The sequence below is a fragment of the Bidens hawaiensis genome, unplaced genomic scaffold (genome assembly GCF_021521415.1).
Source record: "Bidens hawaiensis isolate Kalapana, Puna unplaced genomic scaffold, B.hawaiensis_p1.1 tig00060974_1, whole genome shotgun sequence".
Taxonomy (NCBI): Eukaryota; Viridiplantae; Streptophyta; class Magnoliopsida; order Asterales; family Asteraceae; genus Bidens; species Bidens hawaiensis.
In genome coordinates this window covers 23,093-47,051 of record NW_027500974.1, presented here as the reverse complement: position 1 = coordinate 47,051, position 23,959 = coordinate 23,093, and the positions used below count along the sequence as shown (strand labels likewise).

Genomic DNA, 23,959 nt, shown 5'->3' with positions numbered 1-23,959 from the left:
TTATCATATGCAATTATGATAAAAGTAGCTAAATAACACATCATGCGGATATGAAGTTACATTCATAAATATATAAAATAATTAAAAATGAGGGTAACTTGGGCTTACAAATTACTCAGATGAGAAGCTCATTTTTTAAAAGTAGAGCTTGAAAGTCGAGCTCGAGTTTAGACGAGTTCGGGACAACTTGGTTTGTTTTCACTCCTATGAATTAATTTATGTGTTAACATCGACTCGCGAACTTATGGTGGTTTTTATAAAATGTAAAAGTGAATTTTATATATTGGATTAAAAATCTTTGTTAAAAGTTGAAATACATGCAAATTTTTTAATTTCACACACAAAAAATGAAAAAAACACAGCTCTAAATGAGTTGTATCATACATAGTATTCAACCAATGGCATATCCTTGTATCTACCCTATTTATGCCTCAATCACCCACCAGTCAATAAACTGACCTAACAACCTTTGTTGATATTCCTTAATTTAGTAAAATCTTAATTCTACCCTTTTCCTAAAAGCCACACACACTCTTTTTTATCTTCTCTCTTTATTTAATAAAAGAACTTTTTTGACTTGATTTTTCTGTTTCTGTGCATATTCACATCAGTTTTTATTATTTGAATCTCACACGAAAAATCCAAAATTATATTCGAATCAAACTTGAATATAATGAAGTCAAAATTGAGTTTTAATTTGATTCGGTTCTTTATCCAATCGAATCAAAGTCGAATCTATGAATTTCGAACCTAACAGACTCGATTATTCGAATTCGAACTATAAACCTATTTTTTTTTAATAAATAATACATATATTATTTATTTTTCTGCTAAGGGTGGTGGGAGTCATCCTGGACATGCCAAACTTCATTCTCGGTACCTAACATGCAGGGATGGTGTTCGCCCCGGAACCACAACTATAACCCCGAATTCCATCCCGCCCGGCTTCCTTTTCTTCTTGGCTATCCAACACAAAGGGGCAGTTGTGCCACATTTCCTTCCTGGCTGTATGTTTTTGTTTGGTACCGACCACCACAGAGTGGTGTTCATGCTCATGCCTATCGGTACCGGCTTCCATGTTCTTGCCCACTCCGTCCACCCTAATAGCGCTTGTTTAGATGAAAAGCAACAATTTGTTAGCTAAATTCACTTGTTAGAATATATAATTTTTTATAATGACGCTCGTTAGAATATAAATATTAAAGTCTAAAATTGGGTTATTTTAGTTTTCAAACGACATAGTAGAATATGAGCTAAGTAATTATTTTAGTTTTCAAACTACATAGTAGAATATGAGCAAAGAACTCGGAAATAAAATCTTTAACTTGAAACTCTTAGACTAAGTGTTGTGAGATGGCACCCAAAGCCAATCAATCCAGCACCAAACCTCATATTCACCCTTTTACATTTTTACAAAAATAAAATGAAAACAATTGTGCTTTTAGTTAAATCATTACGCGTTTTCAGGAAAAAGCTAATAAGGACCCCAAGCCTACGTGATAGTAACGTGATAAAATGTTTTTCACCTTGACACATAAGATGAAATTATCATTTTTAATATCACTAAATAACATTGTCCTTAGTACACTGTGCAAATAAGATGAAATTAAAAGAATACTGTACAACACACAATTTAAGTGAAAAAGAAACCTAGGATAATCGTAAAACACAACATATATTTGTCGTGTCTTTTGTGTATAAGCTAATTAATTACTTTTTGTTATATTAATATTTAATTTAATAATATATGAGGAATCGGCGGAGCATTTGTTTGTTTCATGCGGGTTCACACAGACGGTTTGGAGCATTATTACAAATTGGTGTAAGGCACCTACGTTTTTCGCGTTTTCTTTTCGAGACATTATGGATCTTTACAAGTTTTCGCGGCTGCCGAGAAAGAAGGCAAAGGTGTTTCACACTATTTGTCTTATTACAATTTAGAGTATTTGGATAACGAGGAATGCGTTTGTTTTTGAGTTCAAGCCAGCTCGGTTGCATAGCGTGATTGGTGAGATTAAATCTTTGGGTCTCTTGTGGGTTCGTAGCAAGTCAAAAGATTTGAGCTTATCTTGGGATAGATGGAACGTTTTTGATATTTAAGTGTTTTGTTTTACCGTGTTTTTAGGTGGTTTGGTATTTGAGTGGCATGGCCATTGATTGTAATAGGTTGGTGTTGGTTTCTTTTGGTATGTCTAGCTCCCTGCTAGTCGAGGATGTATGTTCTTTTTCTTCACGTTATACTATATTGATTTTGTTGATCGTTCAAAAAATAATAATAATAATAAATATAACGCCAACACGTGTTCATGTCTTTTTTTATTTCTCGTTATCACAATTCACATAGGGATTGGGATCATGTTGTGTTCAACTTCTTCTGTATCGTATTGAGCCAATGAGAAAAGAGATGGATAAAATAAAGAGTCTAACGTTATTTATTCTTTTCATATGACATGTCGGTAAGTTTAAATCAAAAGCTGATGGCAAAATTTGACATTTCATATATTCTTTTGGGTTTTCTTTTTAATAAAATTAATATAAGAATTTAGAGTTTCATGATTTCGTTGGGGAACAAAGTGACCATGGAGATGATATTTGATAGTTGGGTCAAGTGAAGTGCAAAGAACATAACATAAACAATCAAGAAAAGAAGAATTATCAAGAACATTCATCCACAATTCCACACCATTTATCATCTAACGCTTAGATTGTTATCAACCTGGACATTTTGCTTATTTTGCTAAAACACGAAAGAAAAATATAATTAACACTGTAAAAGATATATTTGAAGTAACATAAATCATAGAGAATAATTATAAAAATGTTCAAAAATAGTTTTTCCTTAATATCTATATCAAAAGAGAAACGAAAACTAAAATAAAACAAATATTTTGTTTGATGAGTTACGTACTCTAATTCTTAATTCTTAATAGTTATAGCTTGTTGGAGGATTTGAAAAGCTAAGAACAAGAAGATTTTTGAAGGTATGGATATCAAGATAGAAGACTTGGCTTTTTATGGTTCAAGCTTAGATCAAAATGCAAATCGACAAGATGGTTAAATTGGTGTAAGTTCGAACATAGGTGATTCTTGTTTTTGGGCTCCTCTTTGGGGTGTGGAGAGCGGTTTGGTTGTTTCAGCTTATTTGTTTATAAAAGTTTACAATTTAAAAGAAAAAAAAATCTTAATAGTTGTGAAATAATATATCCTCCCATGTGTATTTAGACACCATCAGAAAACTTTTTGTTCTTATTATTTTTGTGGATCTGAATGTCAACAAAATGTTTCCTACTAGTTTCTATTTGAAAACACAAACACACACACATGTATACATATAATAATACAAAAGGTCTGTACAATGTACAAGCATGGAAAGCACACTGAAGCAGCTGACACTTGTACTTTAGACAAATATAGATAGCATGGTTAAGTGGGAGTATACCCATTGGAAGTTATTAAAAGCATCAGCACTCTTTTTCCTTCATGAACACAGCTTCATTTGCATCTGTGGGTACATTCACTGATTGAAGCCAGATGTTGACTCTTCAAAACTTTAATTAATTTAATTTATTTCTTCACAATTTTATAAAAGTTAAGTTAATTAATGACTTAATAAATACCTGGTTCTTATGTTCATTTCAATTCTTGTTCCTCTTATCTTTTTTCCTAACACTATTTTAGGGTTTTTCCTCATGAAACCAACCGAACAAACCAAACCAAACGATAAACATCTCCAGTTTCATTAGCTTGGAGTTTGATTCATTACCCATTTTTTCGGGTTATATAGGGTATCAGAAAATAAACAATACAAAGACGAAAAAAAAACATTTAATTTATAGTTCTAAATCAAGTAACTTGTAACATAATGTGGGAAAGAGTTTAAAACCATGAAACTGTTTTGATCTGCAAAATTATGAGCCGAACGAGTTTGTATCACTAATAACTTATCTAAATTCGTTCGGCTCTATTGTTTCTTCAAACCTCACAGTTTGAGAAACATGTTTTTTCTAATCTAATCTTGATAAAGATGGATTTAACCTAATTTTCTTTACAACTTAACATCAAACATATTCACACACATGATAAAAATAATATCTTTGTTAGATTTCATGACTCATAATTAAGGTACAAGTACTTGAGCATAAAAAATGAAATGGTAGTAGTAGTAGTAGTTCTATAAAAATACCTCTAAATAAAACTCAAATAACCTTTTAACACAATGTCACAGACGAAGGTCTAGACTAACTTGATCTTGAACCGGCTTCGAATCGAATATATAACTCGTGTTTGTCCCAATTCTCGTTGCACGCAACCCCTCTTTCGACGATATCACAACAGGCGACGTGTTAATCACCTGGCCGTCACGGTTATATGCTGTGTTTTGGGAATTAGGGTATCTCCATAACCCTAATGGACTCCCATTGATAGGTGTTTGATGAGAAGTGTAAATATTATTATTATTATTGCTATTATTCATATTATTATTATTGGTTCCATAAAACCTATTATGATGGTAGTTGGTGTTTGTGTGGTGGTAATAGGGTGGTGGGGTGGTGGTGAACTGGTGGTAGTTCATAAGACCATATATTTGTGCCTCCGTAAAGCCACCGTTGACCATGGTTGACTGAAGATGAGCTCTTTTTGCATGTTGTCTTTCTCTTTTGTGTGCATTTTGGTGTCCACCTAAAGCTTGTGAAGTAGGGAAGTTTCGGCAGCAATAATGACACTCGAATTTTCGACTACTTTCGTTACTTTCTTTAAATTCTTCGCGGTTGGATGCCACGTTGTTGCTGTTGTTGTTGTTGCTGCTATTGTCGTTTGTATCAAATTCGTCGTGGCCAACAAAGTCTTTACCGAATAGACGAATGCTTTTTTCTTTGATGGATGAGGGGCGAATGAAGGGGAGTTGAGAGAAGGATTGGACGTTCATGAAATCATGAGTTTGTTGGTCGGAATTTTCCATCGGAGAGCGGTGGTTAACGGTGGTGGAGGAGGAGGAAGGAGGATGAATAAGAAGGTGGATTGTAATTAAGTTACATGTTGGGTGAGGTAGGGGACCTATAAAGAAGAAACATGTTGTAGAAAATAATCTTTCAATGCAAATGTTTGTGTTGTGTTTCTGAAAATACTTATTATTATTTAAAGTAAAAAAATGGTGATGGAAAAAATAAATATTTTTATAATATAATGAAATAAGTTTAAACATTGTATAGTTATAGTACCCGAAAACTAGGTATTTATGTTTAAACCCTATAGAGCGTAAAAAATTTAGTTGTTCAAAAAAGAAAATAATTGAATGTGTTACAGAAAAAATTATTGACTTATGACCTGGTTCATAGTTTAATATAGAATAACTTACTTTTTGTTACGCGTTCTTATGAATGGTTTGCGGCAAAAGTTAAGTAATAGCAGAATTGTGACCTTGTTAATTAATTTGTGGCATTTGCCAATTTTATGACCATTAACAACTGCAAATTAGTCAACCAAATTTGTGATCGTTTCTTGCTATCACAAACGATCGCAAATTTCTGTAAAATTAAAATAAAAAATAAAAATAAAATAAACCGGAATAAAGAGAATTATATAAATCATCTCCCATTGTTGTACGTTAGCTTTTCTTATAGTAAAAAGTATTAGTGAACGCTTGTGAAGGAAAAAAAAGGTGCATGCCTTAATTGTTTTTGTCATTAAATAGAATATAGTTAGGGATAATAAATATGTTCAAAGGCAAAGTTAACAAAATTACTATAGAGTATAGAGACAAAATAGTGTTACGGATAATTATTTTTGTCAAGAAATATAATCTTTCAATGCAAATGTTTGTGTTGTGTTTCAGAAAATACTTATTATTATTTAAAGTAAAAAAATGGTGATGGAAAAAATATAAATATTTTTATAATATTTATATAATAAAACAAATCTAAACATTGTATAGTTATAAGTTATAGTACCAGAAAACTAGATATTTATGTTTAAATTAACCTTGTAGAGTGTAAAAAAATTTAGCTGTTCAAAAAAGAAAATAATTGAAAGTGTTACGGGAAAAACTATTGAGTTATGACCGGTTCATAATTTATTATAGAATAACTTACTTTTTTTACGTTCTTGTGAATGGTTTGCGGGAAAAAGTTAAGTGGTAGCAAAATTTTGACCTTGTTAATTTGTGACGTTTGCCAATTTTACGACCATTGTGGTTAGACTGCAAATTAGTCAGCCAAATTTGTGATTGTTTTTTGCTATCACAAACGATCGCAAATTTCTTGTGTGTGTGATTTTAAATTAAAAAAATATAAATAAAATGAACTAGGATAAAAAGAGTTATATAAATCTTCTCACATTGTTATACGTTAGCTTTCTTATAGTACAAAGTATTAGTGAATGCTTGTGAAGGAAACAAAAAGGTACATGCCGTAATTATTTTTGTCAAGAAATAGAATATAGTTAGGGATAATAAATATGTTTTCTAAGGCAAACTTAACAAAATTACTATAGAGTATAGAGACAAAATAGTGTTAGGGATAATTATTTTTGTCAAGAAATAGAATATAGTTAGGGATAATAAATATAGTTAGGGATGCCTTAAATTATTATTGTCAAGAAATAGAATATAGATAGGGATCATGTTTCTGTTTAATTTCCAAATTATTTTTTTCTTATAAACGTATACAATATATAGAGTTATATAAAATGTTGTGAAAGAAGAGTATGGGCCCTTGGGTAAAAATGGCACTATTGATCTAACTTGGTATGGGGTTGGTTGGCTAGTAAAGAGTAAAAGACTGTTAATAATCTAAAGTCCTATGTTCAAGTCCCCCGTTAAAAAATAATAAAAAAATCTTGGATTATTAATTAGGAAAGATGATTAATATTGGTTTCAACAAGATGATCCGAATTAGTGAGATTAGATCATGTATAGTGTGTTTTTTTTTGGAAGGTAAATTTCATTAAGAACAATCATGAGCGTCCTCAAAGAAAGGACCCCCGGGCCACAAACCATGTATAGTGTGTTAAAATTTAAGAAAGTATGGTTCCTGTTTTGATAAAAAATTACATAGGTATAATCAAGTAATCAAACTTTAATTATGACTTTATGAGGTAGGAGGTTTGAAGGTGTAAACTAAATAATATGTAGATAATGCAAGTAGCACGGCGATGTAGCGAGGAAAAAACACCTGATCCTTTAAGAATCTCCGACAAAAAATCCCGGGAGGGAAAACTATCTCACTGTCTCATATTTATTAAGTAAAAACGAAGATTACAAGTTTGGAAGTGCTTACCGCTGCTATGAGTACAAGAGTGTGTTCATGGTGTGTGTGTGTTTTGTGTCGTAACAGATAAAATCACTTATGTATATAGCTACAATAACAATAATTGGTAATAAATGCGTTGGTGAAGCTTTTTGAACCGCTACAGATTTGCATATCCTCATTTTTACCCAGTTGTTATAACAACTCCAACGTTCTAGTATTTAATATTTGACCGAGTCTTCAGTTAAGAATTATTGTCAACCGTTGCCTACAAGACCAAGTCAAAAATAAAAGAATTACGTCAATTAGTAACGTTGATTACCCCGGATATTGTCTCTGTTTTGTCAGGATGCTTAGAATTTTACTAACAATTCCCAAGTAAGATACAATATAATCACTAAAATAGAATAAAGAATTGCAATGCTATATTGCTATATATTGTTACCTAGTGACATTTTCCTAGTAAAAATATTGATTAAACTTTTAACCAACCTTTTCTTATTGTTATGAATACATGATAATTACGGAGTACATCTATAGGTTCAAACACAAGTTCTTTTAACAGTCACGGAAATGATTGTGTATTCAAATAAGGAATTATTATAAATTAAAAGCACGTTTTAAACTCGATGAAAACTCATATTTAAGAAACTAATCGACAAGTTATAATCAGGTAATTGCTATTTCACCTTATTTAGATCTTAAACAATAACTATACAAAATTAAAAAGGCTTCGTGACTTTAAAGATCTAAGCTTGCAATTGTTTTAGGTCATTTGGCCATGTAATAATGATTATAAAAAAAATGTTACGGCGATAATTTAATAAGTTCAATCAGTTTATATGTGTAACTATCAAAAAGAGCACATTAAAACAAAGTAAAATAATCAAAACACAAAATCTTATCTACAAAGTATTAGCCATGGAGATTCTCGGAGAGGCGGTTAGCCAGAAAAGTATTAGCGGCGGCATGGTAGCAACGACAAAGGTCTTTAAGGGCGATGCCCTTTGTGACAACATCGGTAGCGTCGACAACTAGTCTAACAGCGATGCAGCAAATATATTTTTGAAATACTAAAATATTTTTAATATTTTAAAATATATTTTAAAACAACATGTCGGCGCTAAAGGTATTTCGCGTCTTTTACAGTGGCATTTGTCACAATTATTGAGGCTTTCCTTTGTAGTATCAAATATACAAATATGATTCTATTTAGTGACATTTGTTAAAAATATAATTATTACATCAAAATATGTTATTTTCTTTTTACAGATGGCTAAAAAAACTTATAGGAATAAAAGTAAAACTAAAACATATTAAATGAATCCATAAAATGAGCAAAATGATTGAGCAAAAAAGAAAATATGAGAAATGTGTGTGGTTCATGAGACATGTAACTGAAAAGTATGAGAATTATGGTTATTAGGGTTCCACCACAGTTCACGATGATTATGAAAGTGAAGTAAACAAAAACTAGTTAACCGACACCAATCACCACTCTATAGTTAAATTTATAAGAAAGAGTTTTCAGAAAACAAGATTTATAATACTAAACTAGCTAGTTGTTCGGGCGTGTATTGCAACAGGCAGTTAAGAATCATTATGTAGCAAATTTAAGCAAAAGTATAAATAAATACGTGGGAACTCAGTCAGTATTGGTGCATGCACTATAGCAATTGAAAGAAAAAACCCCAAAATCAAGTAGTAACATGCTTAAAAGAAAATCAACACGTGTTACGTTTGTTGGTTTTATTTTATTATTTAACTTAAACATAAATTTTGCATTTCTAGAATAAATAATTTATTATAACTAGAATAATTACTTTCTATAATTACTAACTAGAACATATATCATTGAAATGTAACTACATTAGTAATAAAAATGTAATTACATTAGTTATAAGTAAAGAACTTACACTAGTGATAAGTATCATGGTAATGTAATTATGCTAGATATATAGATATAAAGTAATTACTTTTTATAATAAGAGTAAAAAACGTTGTAGTGTAATTGTTGTAGTTAACGTTATACAAAATAGAACAATTACCCTAGTTATACAAACAATTACGTTGTTAAAACCATGATGCGTTATTTACACTTTTGTTACAACATCCTTTTTCTTTCCTTTAACTCGTACTACTCGCATGTTTATTGCTATTTGTGTTTGAACCAAACTCTTTCTTTTGTTGTTATAGATCCGATCCGTTAATAAGCGCGCGCATGTGTAAGAAAAAATCGCACAATCCATGCAGATCTAGTTAGTTTTTACGGTTAAATACAAACCGGATTTAACGGTGGAAACTAACCTTGCTACTCCCACGTATGTTTGGATCAAGTTTCCAGTTTTTCGAAGACTAAACTTGCAAAATCATCAAACCACAGGGAGCATATGTGTAATTTTCTTTATTACTTAGAAGTTAGAAGTTAGGAGTCATGTAACTACAAACCAGACGAAAGTAAAGTCTGCTAACCCATTTATGTTTGTCCAGTACTCGACTATCTCATGTATCAACTCCCTTAGTTATAATATAGAGTAATTTTGAAGATTTATGTTACCTTTTTGTTTCCAAAATTTTGGAGGTTAATATAAGGGGATGGTGATCATGAGAATCCAAAGAGTATGTTTTCACTCGTATTTTCTATACGTTAATTAGTTCATGTTGCTTATACATGTGTCTGTTGCGCTATGCATGCACCTTCGTCATCTGATTCCATTTTGTTTTTGAACCTTCATCGAGAATTTCACATTTTTTAAAGACCTATTAAGTTCAGATATGGTAATATCACCGACAAATTAAACAATGATTGATCACCAATAGATTAACTACAAACGCCATCGGTATAGGTTTCATCTGTTAATGATAGTTAATCTTTATTAAATCAAATAAACATTGCTAATTTCTTTAATCCAATTTTTACACCATAATTTGATTTGCAATTTCTACAATGGAATTATAAGTTTGTAAGAAGATGACAAAAGTTTCTAAAAGATATGATGACACTATGAGGACCAACCAACGTTGGTCCTGTTGGTTGGTGTTGGTTCTTTAATATTGGTCGAGTCCACACATCCCTGTCGACCCCTCTTCCTGCCAATGTGGTCCATTGTGCAACTTTCAATGGCTAAGGCCTCTAGTAACTAGTAATGTCATTTTATTATGATAGAAAGAAAGTCCACATGTTCGGATCATACTTTTTATTTGATACGATGTGAAGAGTATATATCTACAAGTGTTTCATTCTCAATACTACAATTATGTTACAAAATACCCTCTTTTGTCAAAAGTCGACCTAATCGAGTAATGAAAATCATAAATTTTTCAAACAAGGCTTGCAAAGTCAAGAAGTCTAGCTAGCGTAGAAGAATTATTTATCAGGTTTCACAAAACCATCCCAATAGGTAGATGAAAGGTAAATACGTTTAAAAATAGCGGAATTTTGTGGATGAAAGGAAAAAGTCAATAATATGATATTTAGTAGAATATGTTTTGCGATTCAAATGGTGCAGCTTGTTGCTCGCTTACCCATTATCCAGATGTAGCTTACTTTGTGTTGATATTATTAAAACTGTTAATTCCGTTTAAAATAATATGATCATTTGTGTGGTCATCTCAATCTTAATACCGTCTCATCTAATTATTCATTGATGTGTGTTAATCAAGAGTACACACGTGTGTATATATACACATATAGAGACAGAGGTTTACTCCAGAACACCAATTATCGAGAGAATAAAAAGAACAAACTTAAATTAATTTACAAAAAATGTGATCACCGGTTCATATCTTTAAGTGTTTTCTTTTCTTAGATACAAAAGCGTATGGTATGTACTTAAAAAGCGATTAAACTAGCTTGTTCACTCTATTGCCCTTTTTAATGCTACAACTCTTCATAATTCATGATGCATTTGGCCTCTTGTTACTAAATATAGAAATTTATTCAACCTTAACATATATAGAATTGGTTAAAGTGGATGAACATGGAAGTATTGACAACAACTTTGCTTTACTATATATAGAAAGCTACCAACAATAGAATCTATGACACTTTTACTCACATCCAATGTCACACACATAATGATAGAAATAAATACTGATAATTAATTACAATATCCATAAATACTTTGCCATGCAATTTAGCTATCGAAATCAATTCCTAATATGGTAAGAGTAACAAACTGCGTATGCACTTGTTTGCACTCATATCCAATTCCAAGGTGGTTGGACTGCTGGTTTATTCGACGTACTTATTATTTTATATTTTCTAGTAACAATTTCTTGTTTTATTAATATGTAAACATATACGATGAGTTGAAAACTATTCCTAGGATTATTATAGCAATAGACAGTTGTGCTTACTAAGTTAAACTATCTATAATACACAAGTGAGTGAGTGACTTTCCTAAAATGAGATGTAAATCATCAATACTTATTTTAACACTTCAAGATTGAGTCATTCATGAACACCAACAAGGAGGAAATTCATCACTATGGGAAAACCCTTAGGGGTGCAAACTAGCCAAGTTGTTCGCGAGCCATTCGAGATTGGATCGTGAAATAACTCGACTGAGCTGACTTTAAACGAGCCCGAGACGTTTCACTTATCGAATCGACTCAAAAGCCTAAACGAGTCTGTCATTTATATATGTTTTATTAAATATTATGTTATATACAAAATTATAATTGAATATATATATATATATATAATTAATATACAAAATATAATTAATGAAAAGTTTATGTCAATTATTATTCATTTAAATTAAAGTTTTTTTTGTCATTTATGTAACTTAATAGCCTCTAAAGGGTCCTTGTTTTTACTATGGCTTACAGGTTTTGTCCCTAGACATGGCACCGCAATCCATCATGTCCATACATTTATTACCTACATGTTCTAAAATCCATTGAAAGAAGATTTTTAATTATTAATATAATAAAAATAATGAATTATTTAAATGCTCTTCGATAATAAATAAATGAAGTTCCAAGTCCTACAAAGCTGACAATAAACGAATTTTGGAAGACGATTTTTTAGAAGAGTGTGTGTTCTCTGTTAAGTGTAAGGCGAAATTCATCAGAGAGAAACAAAATTGCCTTTTTATTATTCTTTTATAAGATTTTTAAGAATGGAAAAGTGTGTAATTCATTTTGTTCCATATGTAATCAACTAATCATAATATATATTTAGTGTTATAGTAGAACACTAACTAAATTGTGTATGTGTGACATATGTGTACATGTGTTTGTATTTTATGTACATATATGTATGCATGTATGTGTGTTCCCTCTTTGGATTTTATTTGGTGGTTTTCAAATGCATGTTCACTTGGACAAACATCCCATTCTTTTAATTTATTACTTGACATGTATTTAACTTGATATATTCCTTTAAATTACACCAACCAAACCCTAATCAATCAGTCAAACAAATCTGGCTAGTTTCATGTACACTATGTACACATCTTGTATTATCTCCTATATGTCGTAGATCGCCAACCAACATGAAAACTAGCCACATTGAATCACCTCAGGATAACTTTATAGTGTAAAGTTAATAATCACAATGTAAGAATCCACGACTACGAAAAACAATTATTTGTGACTGCTTAATGGTCATCTTTAAAGGTCAAAACAAGCAGTCGACGGTCCCAATTAGGTAGTATCTAATGCACTTCTACCCGAGTATAGTTATAATATAATATCAACAATGTCTGATGTCTTAGAGAAACCCTAGGCAATTTTGTTCTGTTCACTTGAGAGATATTTCGTTCTTAAGAAATGCCTCGCCTAACATATACCACAAACGCATTTTGGTTGTACGGGTTGCATTTAAGAGAAGAACTCCAAATTTAATTGTTATTGAGTGGAAGCAATCCATCATGGGTGTCCTAAAATGTTTTTATTTGGGCAATCAAAAACAAATCATTTAACACTTTGTGTACAAAACAGAAAATATTATTTGGTATGAAAGATAGGATATAACATATTTATCCCTAAGACTACTAATAGACACTTGGTATTGCAAACTATACACTACAGGTTTAACATGTAAGAAGCAACGCGCGTAACACAAATATCAAACTTAAATACCACTCATTTAACTATTTTATATGTCATGACTATAAGAAAGTTTTAAGTTTTGTATACCAATAAGAGAAAATGATTGAGTTTAGCCTACTAATTTCAATTATTTAGGAAAATAAAAAAATCACATACCGCATTTTTTTTATTAACATGTCTTATCATGTCTTAAACAGGTATCTAATTGTCAGCCCTAACTAGAGAGGGTGATCTAATTACCAATTACCAAATTACAATAAATAAAAAACAATACTTGCACTTGATGTTATCAAAATTCAAAAAAAACATTAGTTGGGTTGTAATATGCAAAAGTAGAAGAAGTTGAAGGACTAAAAATTGTAATACAAAAATGGGGTTGGATATGTATGATTAGGGGACAAGCAAATGATCACCATCTTCTGAAACCCTAACATGTTCAAAAGAGTTTTTTGGTCTCTCTCTTTATTTCTTTTGAAATAGTTGTTAATATAAAATAAAATAGTCACCATCAGGATGTTCTGTAATATCACTTTCAAAAATAGGTGTCTTGAACATGACATATGATACATGTATATACATCGATCTCGTATTCTCGTTGTATAGTATATGTAACACATATATTTTATGAACTATATACATGTGAGAGAGACATATAAGTATATGAGGATGCTAACTAATTAATGTATATATCTCTCACATATAATAACCCTCAATCTAGCTACCAAGAATGTATATGCAATAAAAACTAGAGACATTGAGTGCCCACTCTATAATTTAATTCATTGAAAGGTACAAACATGAGTCACAATTACTGGCCCAGTTAGTTTGAGTCTAGTTCGTGTATCATTAAAAGAATCATAATATGTGTTCTAACTATGTTTTATTAAATCATTCATTGAAGGACTAATGATTTATATGACTCCAAAAGCAAATTAGGTATAAAAGATCTATATGCTTAAACATAGATAGTAAAGCCTTAGGTAATCAATTTTTAAAAAAAGTACCAAATTTATTCTATAATCCGATTTAATACAAGATTTTATATATTCTACAGGTCGAACAATTTAATTTAATTATAATATTGATAACCATGAAAAGCCGTTACCAGAAAACTCACTAGACACTGTCAATGCTCAGCTAGCTAATGAGACAAGGTAAATCATAACTTGTACTGGGCATGTGCCCTTCAATAATCAATAGGTTATGGTAAGAAATCCGTAAAAGCAAGATTTAAATTTATAAGACATCTCCTAGAGAGAAATCGTGTGCTTACCATCGTACCGACCATTGGATTTATCGATTACACTACAATCTGAGGATTATACTGACAAACAAATTCCTCAATTGCCCATCGGTAAAGAAACCTAAAAATACATACAATCAGGATCCTATCGGAAAAACTCCATGAAAATACATACAATCGGTATATGAATCTAAGATTTAGTCGCTTTTACCATTTTTTAGAATATATATATAATAAAATAAAATACTTTATTATTGTGTTATTGTGATGTGTGTGCATCATTGTTGTCTGGAACTCTTAGTTATGGACCACCAGAAACCATGACATCTTTTTCTGATGTTGCATGAACATGTACAACCCTTTAATTTTCAATGGAGCTAGCTCTTTTAAGTTTATGTCAAAGATACCTCTCTCTACATGGTCCCTTTCTTGATTAATAATATTACAGTATATGTGTACGTGTTTGGTAATTACTGTATTTCAAAATTCAAATAGATTCACGTGTCCCCTTCTCAACCTTGTATGTAAATATAACCTTTTTTTTCTTCTTTTGAATTATATTTGATTCAATTCGTCCAATGTCAGTAAATAATAGACAATTTTTTCCCTTAGTAAAGTTTTCATCCGTAAAAGTCTTCTTTCTTGTGGGTGTGTGTAATTTTTGTCCAAATTTACAACCAGTCTAAACGGTTTACTTTTATCAAAAAATAAATGAAACATGTATAGATGTATAAAATTTAGATAATATATATGTTTAAATGAATAATTTCTATACCGTGGTTCGTCAGACGTCAGCTATCCAAATTATCGTTCAAAAAAAGATTAGGTTCTCTAGTTTTTATGTTCCAGTTTCTTACTCATAACAAATTTTGAACACATACATGTTTAGGTTAGAAAAATTTAGAGTAATACTGCATGTATATGTAGATAATCATGATTATAATATATGGTTACACATAAATATACATACATATGTATACATCAATTCAATTATGTACTATGATGTATTTTAGTAGTCATATTAAGTTTTGGGCGTCAGAAAATATTGATTTATTTGAATTAACTAAAATACTCTTATCATCCATTCCCGTCTTGGTTGAGGCCTTAGTGGTAGAAGCTCTTGCTTTATGAAGAGAAAAGAGCAGGGTTCGGATCCTAGCATGGTGATGGAGTAGATTATTTTCTTAGTGTAGTTTAGAAGTAGAAAATAATTCAAGTGTAAGTTGCCGTTAACACAAAATACTATATCAAAATATTCAAACAACTAAAATATGACTTTATGTAATCAATTAGTTAATTAAAACACGTTTATGTGAGTTGATTAATTGCTAGAGAAATGTTTGCATGTTCCTTTTCTTCTTTTGCTTTTGTGTTTGATCAAAGACATCTCCCCAAATTAAAGTAGAAATTGAACTCAAAATCAAAGTATCATGTGAATTGGTAACACCGAAATTTACTTCATTGACTGGACTAAATGGTCCACATCTTTGATTGAGATGTTGACTTGATATGGAGCTACTACATGTATTTTAATACCAAAGTTTCAGGAAAAAAAATGCAAATATGAATTTATACTACATGTATAACTCATTGTTCTCTTGTTATCACTTTTTTGTGATTCTTTATGCTCGTATTAAAGAGAATAAAATGAATAACTTTACTACATTTTTTTTGAAATAAAAAAGTAATGCAATATTTAATCTAACATGGTAACATCATGAAAAATTTCCTCTTTTACCCACTCAGTCGTTATTTATGTTATTTACGAAATTGCTATCAAGTTAATTTTAACCACTAAATTTAAATTGATTTGATGAAAAGTTCATATTGCTTCTGATCATGTAACCTAGGCGAAAATCACTTATTAACGTATGTAGGTCCCAAAACCGGATCTAGACAATAACACGGATCAAACCATGATATAGGGTTGTCACCCCTAGGCTATTATGTTCTTTCATATAAAAGGCCCAATGAGCTTGGCCTTGGGCCCAGTACAAAATTAGCGATAAAATGTTTATGGAAACGATATAAAAGTAAACCATAACTTTATTAGGTTGTATGCTATGAATTTATACTACAAATTAACTTTATATCTTCTCAACCATTCACGCATACATAACGCATGCATACATTCATACATACATACATACATACACGAACATGAATAGGAAAGGTCAAGCGTTATGAACGAAAAAGAATCATATTCATGTCGACTCATTCCAAAGTAGTATATGCCATTTGTTTCTTCTTTTTCCATAGCAAAGAAACAAGAGTGATAGAAGACTTGACAACCCTACATGTTATTCAACTTTAACAAAATGTGAAAACAAGAAGATTACACCAACTCATCAAATTAAACAGATATCAATGATTGACTATATATTCTATTATGGAATAAACTAAAGATTGAGGTCTAAGTTGATACAACACATGTTTTGGTGGACCATTGTTCTTGGCCTCTTTTTATGATGATCATCTTTGCTATATATTGCCATTATCAATGTGGTCCATAACACAAAGTACTCATATTTCCACATACAAATATGTCTCTCCTTTGAACTTCTTTTGTTCTGCTACTTCATCCACACAAACTTCTTAACTTCAATCTTTCGATTAGAAGCTTTGACATATGGTAGGACCCTTTACATGGAAGCTTGTTAGCTGAAAACATTGCATCTTCCAAAACATATAAAAGATGCACATGCGAACTTTAATGTCACAAACAAATTCAAAGATCTCGATATACATGATTGTAACATTTACGCGCTTATTTGTACACAACTGAACATAAGTTTACATAGTCAGCAATTGGACATAAATGGTGTCTGGGTCAAAAGGAATAATACCTCATGGTATATTTATATTCAAAACGTAATTATCAGTTGTATGCATGTATTTTAAGAAGCAGCGTACGCTAGGTTTTAAGTATTTTTTAAATATCACAGTTTTCAATTCTGCTTCTTTTGTGTATTCTAATAGTATTCAATTTGAACGTGTATCACACGACTCTTAGATTATTCAATCATGTTATCACGAATTCCTTAACACTTAGTTGTCTTTTTCAAGTGAGAGATGAGTGGATTTTAAATTTTCGACACATTTATCAATTAAATGATGATAGCTTTGTCTCCTTCGGCCTTTAAGAGCTACTTAAAGGGGGGGCCCATTTGGCATTTATGAATGCTTAGAAAGGGACTTTGAAAATTAGTGTTTTGAAAACTAGAATAATCAGAATTAGTTTTTTGGCTAATAAACTAATTTTGGCTAATAATATTAACTAGGTAGAAAACTCGTCGAGTTGCGGCGGCGAGACACGGATTAAGCTGGTATCGGTTAAGTTCATTACACCAAAACTACATAAAAATGCGTTACAAATTAAGTTTATAAACTCTCAAAAGAGTACCAGAACACATACAACTTATAATCAAAGTGACACAATTTAGTCGCCACCGGTTAGGTTCGATTCGGTATATGATTTAAACCTTAAAAATAAATTTATAGACGCCCATAATAGTATTGAAACTCGTATAGCCTATGATACAAAAAAAATAACATATATAACCGACATTTATTCGAGCGGTATTGTTGCGTTTGTTATAGTGTCGAAACTAAATACAAAAACTAATTTCGTCAAGTTAAGATAAATAAGGCATGGGCTTCGCCTCGGCGACTTAAAGCGAATATATTCGGTAGGTTCATAACATATAATTACCGTATTAAAAAAACAAACTTTTATACATAAATAGATAATTTAGCCAAGTGACGGGATTAAGGAAAAAAAACATTAATATAACAAATTAACAACACTTAAAACATTAACTCACAAAAAAAATATACATGACTCTAAAGACTCTAAAGGGATTTGAACTCAGGCAGATAAGTATTTCAAAGGTTAGAAAACCAAACCTTGGCCATCAGACCAAACATGAAATTTGGTCATTAATTAACTTAACTTTATAAAAGTCAAGCAACGGCTTCTTAAAACTACTTTGTGACACAGCCAGTTGATATTTATCTAACTATATAATATATAATAATTAGTTTGAGGAGACTAATAAGCTAATTATTAACGGGTTTAAAAAATAGAGATGAATGCGATATCGATCATCTAAAATGAGTAGCTAAAGAAAATTATGAAAAATAGGTTTGTCTCACATTGGTGAAATGGGAAATGGTCTTGTCCCACATTGATACAATAACAAACTTGTGAGCTCCTTATAAGGAGGATGACTTACAAGATTATATTTTTTATGACAAGACACACTTGGTGACATTAGTGATAGAATAATAATTGTGAATTCCTTGCCTTCTCATTCATTAATCATTACTCTTTACAGGAGATGATCTAATGATGAGACTGGATCTAAAGTCTTCAAACGAAGTACGAGGGAGACCGTTGATGAAGATATTTGCTATTTGATAAGGAAAATACGCATGATGTGTGCGAACTTGTCCTCGTTGAACATGTTCCCGTACAAAATGGATATCGAGTTCAAATATGTTTTGCACGTTGGCGATTAACAGGATTACCGAAGAGATATATGGCACTCGTGTTATCACAATACACAGTGGTGGCGCATGTCAATGGATGATGAAGTTCCAAAAGTAAGTTCCGAAGCCAACGTATTTCAGCAGGTACGTTGACGACCCCTCGCTACTTAGCTTCGGCACTGGAGTGAGACACCGTCAGCTGTCTCTTCGAGGACGAGGAGATGAGATTGGACCCGTAATAAACACAATATCTTAGGAGTACACACTGCTCTAGCTCCAGGTATAGTTCGGGTGCTAGGTTAATCCTGACAGTAAACATTGTTGCGGTTTTGTACCTTGGGAGACAAATTGGTTCATCTGGGGTGGCCTGGAGTTTGTTTTAAGGGACATCTGTTAAACAGAAATCCTCAACGAACACTCATTGTATGTTGCTTTTGTTTATTTATATTCTATTGTTCTCTTGATTCAATTATTTAATTTTATTTTATGTAAGGTTGTTTTGGTTTATTTCACACTTATATTGTAATCAATATTGATGAAATTTAAAGTTTGTTGTTATGCTTTAGTTTTATAAACGGTGGCTCTACATATAATAAAACTAGATGGGAAAGGGGAATACCATAAAATATTAGTTTTGATATTAAAGTTTAGCTTAGCTTCTTTGAAAATAAAGTTCACGGTAACAAAATCCAACTAGATGGGAAATGGGAATACCATAAAATATTAATTTTGATATTAAAATTTAGCATAGCTTCTTTGAAAATAAAGTTCAAGGTAACAAAATCCGTCGTGTTGTGGCGGTTCAACAAGAGAATTCGGTCGGTATAAGTAAGGTTCGTAACGATAACGACTGTAAACCTAAAAAAGTAAACACACATAGTAGTATTGACACTCGTATAAATAATTATTGTAAAATAACATATTTAAAACGACGAGTAGTCGGTTGGTTAAACTTGTGAGGTGCGGGTACGAGTTGACTTGAATGAGGTGCGGGTACGAGTTTTTCCAATTGAAATGAAATATGACAACTGAAATTGAATTGTACATCCAAAATAGTCCTAAGAAGACGTGGTCCGAAGCTGATACTTGATATGCCCCCCCCCCCCCCCCCTCCAGGCCCATCACAATGAAAACGAAAACCAATATTTGAACCCGAATTCAGCCGGTAATGTGTTACGGCACCGGAATTAAGCTAAAATATAAATTCGTCAACGCCTAAATGCAACAAGTTAACATAAAAAAGACAAAAAAAAAATAAAAACTGCATGTTACAGTAACAAACCGATACGAATTCAGTAGGACTTAGGTTATGAAACTGAAACAAAACCATGTTGACGACACCAAACAAGGTTTTCTTATCTTATGTAGAATCAGATTCCCATTTGATAGAGTTAAATGGACACTATCACAAGATCAAGGATATCATGATCTTAATCTATCTATGATATTAATTTATAATAATAAAAAAGGGATTAATCCATAGAATAATAACCAATTTTGAAAGTTGTTCCAACCAGGTTATTGATAAAAACTTTTGTTTCAATCAGGTCATTGAACTTTCATTTTTGTTCTAATCCTAGATATTTTACCTGGATAGCAGGTAATTTAGGTTTTTTTAATTTTTCAATGTTTTTTGCTTTACATAATAACTTTTAAATGTAGCGAAAACTAATTTTAAAATTCCGGAAATTTTCAAAAAAAATTCGGAAAATTGCAATAAATTGCAAAAATTGAAAAAAAAATTAAAAAAATGTTAAAAACGGGTCGGAACGGGTTAGGGTCAATAGGTTCGGGTTAGAACGGGCCAAGGTCGGAACCGTTCAAAACGGGTTTCGTGTCAGTTTTTTTTTTACTCACGAATCAGCGCGTTTTCAACACGTTACAGCTCGTTTTAAAAGCAAAATCTCGTTTAAGCGATTTTTTTCAGTTCGTTTCAAAACCTAACAGCTCGTTTAAGCGATTTTTCAGTCCGTTTCAGCACCTAACAGCTCGTTTAAGCATTTTTGAGTTCGTTTCAGCAGCAAACAGCTCGTTTAAGCGATTTTTGAGTTCGTTTCAGCACCAAACAGCTCGTTTAAGCGATATTTCAGTTCGTTTCAGCACCTAACAGCTCGTTTAAGCGATTTTCCAGCTCGTTTCAGCATTTAACAGCCCATTTAAGCGATTTTTCAATCCGTTTCAGCACCTAACAGCTCGTTTAAGTGATTTTTCTGTTCGTTTCAGCACCTAACAGCTCGTTTAAGCGATTTTCAACTCGTTTCAGCACCTAACAGCTCGTTTAAGCGATATTTCAGTTCATTTCATCACCTAACAACTCGTTTAAGCGATTTTTCAGCTTGTTTCAGCACCTAACAGCTCGTTTAAGCGATTTTTCAGCTCGTTTCAGCACTTAACAGCTCGTTTCATCGATTTTTCAGCTCGTTTCAGCACTTGACAGCTCGTTTAAGCGATTTTCCAGTCCGTTTTAACACCTAACAGCTCGTTTAAGCGATATTTCAGTCCGTTTCAGCACGTAACAACTCGTTTAAGCGAATTTCAGCTCGTTTCAGCACCTAACAACTCGTTTAAGCGATTTTTCAGCTCGTTTCAGCACCTAACAGCTCGTTGAAGTGATTTTTCAGTTCGTTTCAGCCCCAAACAGCACGTTTAAGCGATTGTTCAGTTCGTTTCAGCACTTAACAACTCGTTTAAGCGATTTTTCAATTCGTTTCAGCACCTAACAGCTCGTTTAAGCGATTTTTCAGTTTGTTTCAGCACCTAAACGTGCTTAAACGAGCTGAAAAATCGCTTAAACGAGCTGTTAAGTGCTTAAACAAGCTGAAAAATCGTTTAAACGAGTTGTTAAGTGCTGAAACGAACTGAACAATCGCTTAAACGAGCTGTTTGGGGCTGAAACGAACTAAAAAATCACTTCAACGAGCTGTTAGGTGCTGAAACAAGCTGAAAAATCGCTTAAACGAGCTGAATAATCGCTTAAACGAGCTATTAGATGCTGAAACGAACTGAAAAATCGCTTAAACGAGCTGTTAGGTGTTGAAACGAGCTAAAAAATCGCTTAAACGAGTTGTTAGGTGCTGAAACGAGCTGAAAATTCGCTTAAACGAGTTGTTAAGTGTTGAAACGAACTGAAAAAATCGCTTAAACGAGCTTTTACTGTTAAAACGAACTGTAACGTGTTGAAAACGCGCTGATTCGTTGGTAAAAAAAAACTGACCCGAAACCCGTTTTGACCCGTTCTAACCCGAACCTGTTGACCCTAACCCGTTCCAACCCGTTTTTAACATTTTTTTTTATTTTTTTCAATTTTTGCAATTTATTGCAATTTTCCGAATTTTTTTGAAAATTTTCGGAATTTTGAAATTAGTTTTCGCAACATTTAAAAGTTATTATGCAAAGTAAAAACATTGAAAAATTAAAAAAAACCTAGATTACCTACTATCCAGGTAAAATATCTAGGATTAGAACAAAAATGAAAGTTCAATTACCTGATTGGAACAAAAGTTTTTATCAGTGACCTGATTGGAACAATTTTCAAAGTTGGTTACTATTCTAAAACTTAAAGTCTTATCACTTTTCACTACCTTATTAAATTAGTTATTCATTCTTTTTGAATGGCTAACGAATCTTCTAAATGAGCTACTGGTTAAATTCATCATATTAAGATACACTCGTTTTTAGATCTAGGAAAAACCCTCACCTAAGGCAAATGCCCGTGAACACTCACCCGAAGGCACGACAGTGCGGTGATATAAAACCCGTTTAGTTGAAGGATCCAACTAGTGAAAGCCACCTACTCGCCTAATCTCCCATCATCACTCTGACACCCATGAAACTAAATGTTGGGAGCAGGAATCAAACATGGATCACATGGAACACCAAGTCTATCCCTTACCACTCCACAACTAGCTAATTAGCAAAATTTTGGACCATTTCTCGATTTGTGTGTGTCATCCTTACGCAAGAGCCATACTAATCTTCTCTGTATCATTTTAATTTTATCGGATGTCCTAGAAGGACTAATCTAATTATCCATTAAACTATATATTAAAAAAATTTTAAATCCTTTATTATCCCTCAAAATAAATATCTTGAAAATCCTTTATTTTCTCTTGAAATCTTTTATCATATATTAGTCTAACTAGTTTTTATCCCTCGTATTACGAGGATTGTTTTATATTGTTTGTTCTAATATTTATTTATTTTTTGAAATTATATTTCTTTTATTGTATGAAAGTTAATAATATACTTATGGTTTGATGATAAATTATTTCACAAATAATTGAGATGTTATAATCCGGTTTAAAAGCTATATGGTTTTGATGAGACCCAAGACTCGTCTATTTTTTTACTATAAAATTTGTTTTTTAATTATAAATAATATTTATGAAAGTTAATAATATACTTATGGTTTGATGAGACCAAAACCCGTTTTTTTATTATCAAATTGGTTTTTTAATTTAAATAATATATATATCTTTTTTAAAATAAATAAGATATTAGTTTTTATTATATCCTAATTTATAGGATTTTTACATCAATAATTTGGTGAGAATAATTTTTAATTTAATGAGATGTTATAACTCGTTTAAGAAATATCTGGGTTTGGTAAGACCCGTACCCATGAATTCGGGTCAAATGCATGAGAAGGCTCAATTTAAAAATCAAGCAAATCTGGTGACTCCAAAAAAAGGGGAAGCGACCACATCACGATACGTAGGATTTTTATGTCTTCGTTTATGTATATTATAGATTACAAATATTTTATTATCTCTTAGAATCCTTTATCATATAACTAGGTTAAGATCCTGTGTGCAACACGGTTAGAATAAATAAATATATTCAACAACGGCACAACATAAAACACAAATAATGTGTTAAATTGTTTATATAAATACGTAGTTTACAGTATAATAAATTATCT

At 31.6% G+C, this 23,959-nt stretch overlaps 1 protein-coding gene and 1 non-coding gene across 3 annotated transcripts; both read right to left on the bottom strand.

Annotated features, from left to right (window-relative positions):
• Nucleotides 1–4,090: 4,090 nt before the first annotated feature.
• On the bottom strand, nucleotides 4,091–5,095 carry LOC143603183 (zinc finger protein 8-like). Of its 2 annotated transcripts, XM_077080066.1 has the most exons (2): nucleotides 4,500–5,092; nucleotides 4,091–4,463 (listed from the first exon to the last, which is right to left on the bottom strand). In XM_077080066.1, exons 1-2 carry the CDS (start codon nucleotides 4,958–4,960, stop codon nucleotides 4,220–4,222), a joined length of 705 nt encoding a protein of 234 aa, XP_076936181.1. In that variant the 5' UTR covers nucleotides 4,961–5,092; the 3' UTR covers nucleotides 4,091–4,219. The 2 variants fall into 2 exon arrangements, with proteins under 2 accessions (XP_076936181.1, XP_076936182.1); XM_077080067.1 differs by having other exon boundaries at nucleotides 4,094–5,095.
• A 17,858-nt stretch (nucleotides 5,096–22,953) lies between these two features.
• LOC143603184 (U6 spliceosomal RNA) lies at nucleotides 22,954–23,055 on the bottom strand. Its single transcript, XR_013148001.1, has one exon. It is a non-coding gene; the product is annotated as a U6 spliceosomal RNA (small nuclear RNA).
• Between the last annotated feature and the right edge of the window lie 904 nt (nucleotides 23,056–23,959).